Source organism: Anoplophora glabripennis, unplaced genomic scaffold, assembly GCF_000390285.2.
Source record: "Anoplophora glabripennis isolate ALB-LARVAE unplaced genomic scaffold, Agla_2.0 scaffold884, whole genome shotgun sequence".
Taxonomy (NCBI): Eukaryota; Metazoa; Arthropoda; class Insecta; order Coleoptera; family Cerambycidae; genus Anoplophora; species Anoplophora glabripennis.
Window position 1 is genome coordinate 84964 of NW_019417025.1, and position 2634 is coordinate 87597.

The 2634-nt window shown below is 34.1% G+C and overlaps 1 protein-coding gene across 1 annotated transcript in view; it reads right to left on the bottom strand.

Moving 5' to 3' along the window:
* The window catches only part of LOC108910626 (brachyurin), a 15727-nt gene extending 13753 nt beyond the window's left edge, over positions 1 to 1974 (bottom strand). The window contains exon 1 of the mRNA XM_018715304.2: positions 1862 to 1974. Coding sequence (XP_018570820.1) covers positions 1862 to 1945 — 84 coding nt within the window. The 5' untranslated portion in view covers positions 1946 to 1974. The remainder of the gene's footprint in view (positions 1 to 1861) is intronic.
* Between the last annotated feature and the right edge of the window lie 660 nt (positions 1975 to 2634).

Sequence of the window (2634 nt, forward strand, 5' to 3'; positions counted from 1 at the left end):
GTACCGAGTTGTTTATTTGTCTCCGTCCCATTGTTTTTTTATGGAATATACAAGTCTCTCTTCTAATTGCAGTCAATATTTAAATACTGCATACAATTTATCCTCTCTTTATAATTTATCTAGTGAGTGTTGGTTTTTTATGACATTATTTCTGTAACGAAATTGAAATGGTTATGAAATGAAATTTAAATTATTTGAACTTTTGGGGTTTTGTAACTTCAATATTAAATCTTATTTAAAGTGAAACAGCTAATTTCTTTGCAGCCATAATAGTCACATTTGGTCAGATGAAACACACTACTACCCGCACACTACTCGTCGGTGGTATAGCTTTCAGAGGAGATTCGGTGTCAATGTCAATGGCGATCGTTTAATTGGGCCGCATTTTCTACCTGAACATCTGAATGGGCCGCGTTACTAATTTTTAGTAGAATTGTTTGAAAACCTTCCCCTTCGGGCTTACAGCAAATGTTGTTAAAATATTAAAATTATGATGCTAATAAAAACTGATTTTTGGCAAGGCATGCTCAGACCTCGAGGTTCTTGCTGGGCAACAATAACAATTTAATATGTTGATTGCATAAATAAAAAATAATTTATAGCATTTTAAATTATTATTGGTTGACGTGAGCAAAACCGTTTATTTATTGTCTTTATATGAGCGAAAATATATAAATATGGCAACGTTGCATCTAGGGCGCGTTGTTCATAGGTTCATATCGTAGCCGTGCATAATATTGTGACGTCAGCCGGTCAGTAACAGCCTGAAAAGGGGGTTAAATAATGATTTGAAAATATTTTTTTTCAGCTTAAATATGCATTTAAATTTTTTTTTAATCACGCCATCGTATTATACTCATTTTTCTCTATCTGCTCTTAAAATTAATGACATTATGACTGAATCACCCTGTATAATAATTAATTTTTCTTCAAACTCCTAACCCCCAGCTACCCCTACTTTATTTTTCAAATGGAAACATAAGGCATGAGGGGGCTCGTTGAAAAGCTTATAGAAAACCGAATCCAACCAAATAAACAAGTTTTATTTTCTCAATAGCACGTTTTTTTTCATTTAGAAATTGAAGCAACTATAGATAATTTACAAAAATAAACTCAATGTCGCAAATGCTGGAAATGTCCTCCATTCACTATTTGGCATTCTCCAAGACAATAGTAAAAGCTGTCCACAGCATTTTGAATGACTTCATCTGGTAAGTTATGCATCTCCGCCCTAATCTTGTTCTTTAAATTCTCAATATTATCCTATCTGTCCTAGTAGATTCTTTCTTTCAAATATCCCCAAAGAAAATAATGCAAGGGTGTTAAATCGGGGGGTCTTGGCGGCCATTCAACTGTACCCCGTCTACCAATCCAGCGATTTGAAAACATTTCATCAAAGTATCTTCGAACATCAATACCAAAATGTGGGGGAGTGCCATCTTGTTGGAACCAAATTCTTTCATTCGGTATATCTGGATCAATTTCATGAGGGAAAACCACAGCTAGGGCCAGGTATCAGGTCAAATGTTAGGAAATCCAGGTAGCGTGCGGCAGGAAGACTTTCTTCAAGAAAGAATGGGCCCAAGATTCTGTTGTTGATGATACCTGTCCATACATTAACTTTCTGTGGATGCTGCGTATGCGATTCGCATGTCCAGTGTGGATTTTCCTGGAACCAAAAGCGATAGTTGTGNATCAAAATCAGTTAACGTGTTTCGGCGTTTTAAAAAAAATTAACTCATTCAAAAGATATGAATTTTATTCCGTACTTCTGGCCATCCCTGTATAACCATTATTTGGATTAACAATTGGCAGTGTACTGATGACATTCTGCTTCATAAAAAATTTAAATTTTACTTACCTCATCTGGAGTTTCAAAAGTTACATGTGCAGGCAAAGCCACAGCACTGTAGATGATGGCCAAAAAACACAACGTGAACTTCATCTTCGACGATATCTTTGCGACAGATAGGTAGATGTGTCTTGTTATCGATAGTTATATTTTATCTGATCAGATTATTTAAAAAAATACGATTATCTCTGATACTTCTTGGAATATCACTGTTTATTTACCTTGCGTAAGTTTTCCTTTAAATCTTCAGACGTTGACGGTGTAATAAAATTGGGAATTTCGTACTCAAAAGTTAATAACTGTGATATCAAAGTACTTGGGTACAATAATATACGTAGTGCAAAATGAATAAGTTATACTCCAGTCGCATTAGAGTTTAAACGTGAAAATAATAATATTAGTAGACATTTTATTGCACTTTATGACGGGGAAGGGTACATATACAGGGTGTTTTTGAATGGAGTAGCATAAATGATACCAGTGAATCTACATTTTAAAAGAACGCGATCTGCAAAAAATCGCCTTAGTAAAATGTTCACCCCTGAAGAGATATGGGCCATCAAAGTTTATTAAGGCGATTTATTGCAGATCGTGTTCTTTTGAAATGTAGATTCACTGGTATCATTTATGCTACTCCATTCAAAAACACCCTGTATAGGATAAACTATACCTCTTTTTCAAATATACATTTAAAATTCACCCTGTAAATATAATATCAATAAGTGAAATAAAAATTTATCATAAAAATTATATTTTCAGTAGATGTCGAAAATTCTACTAAT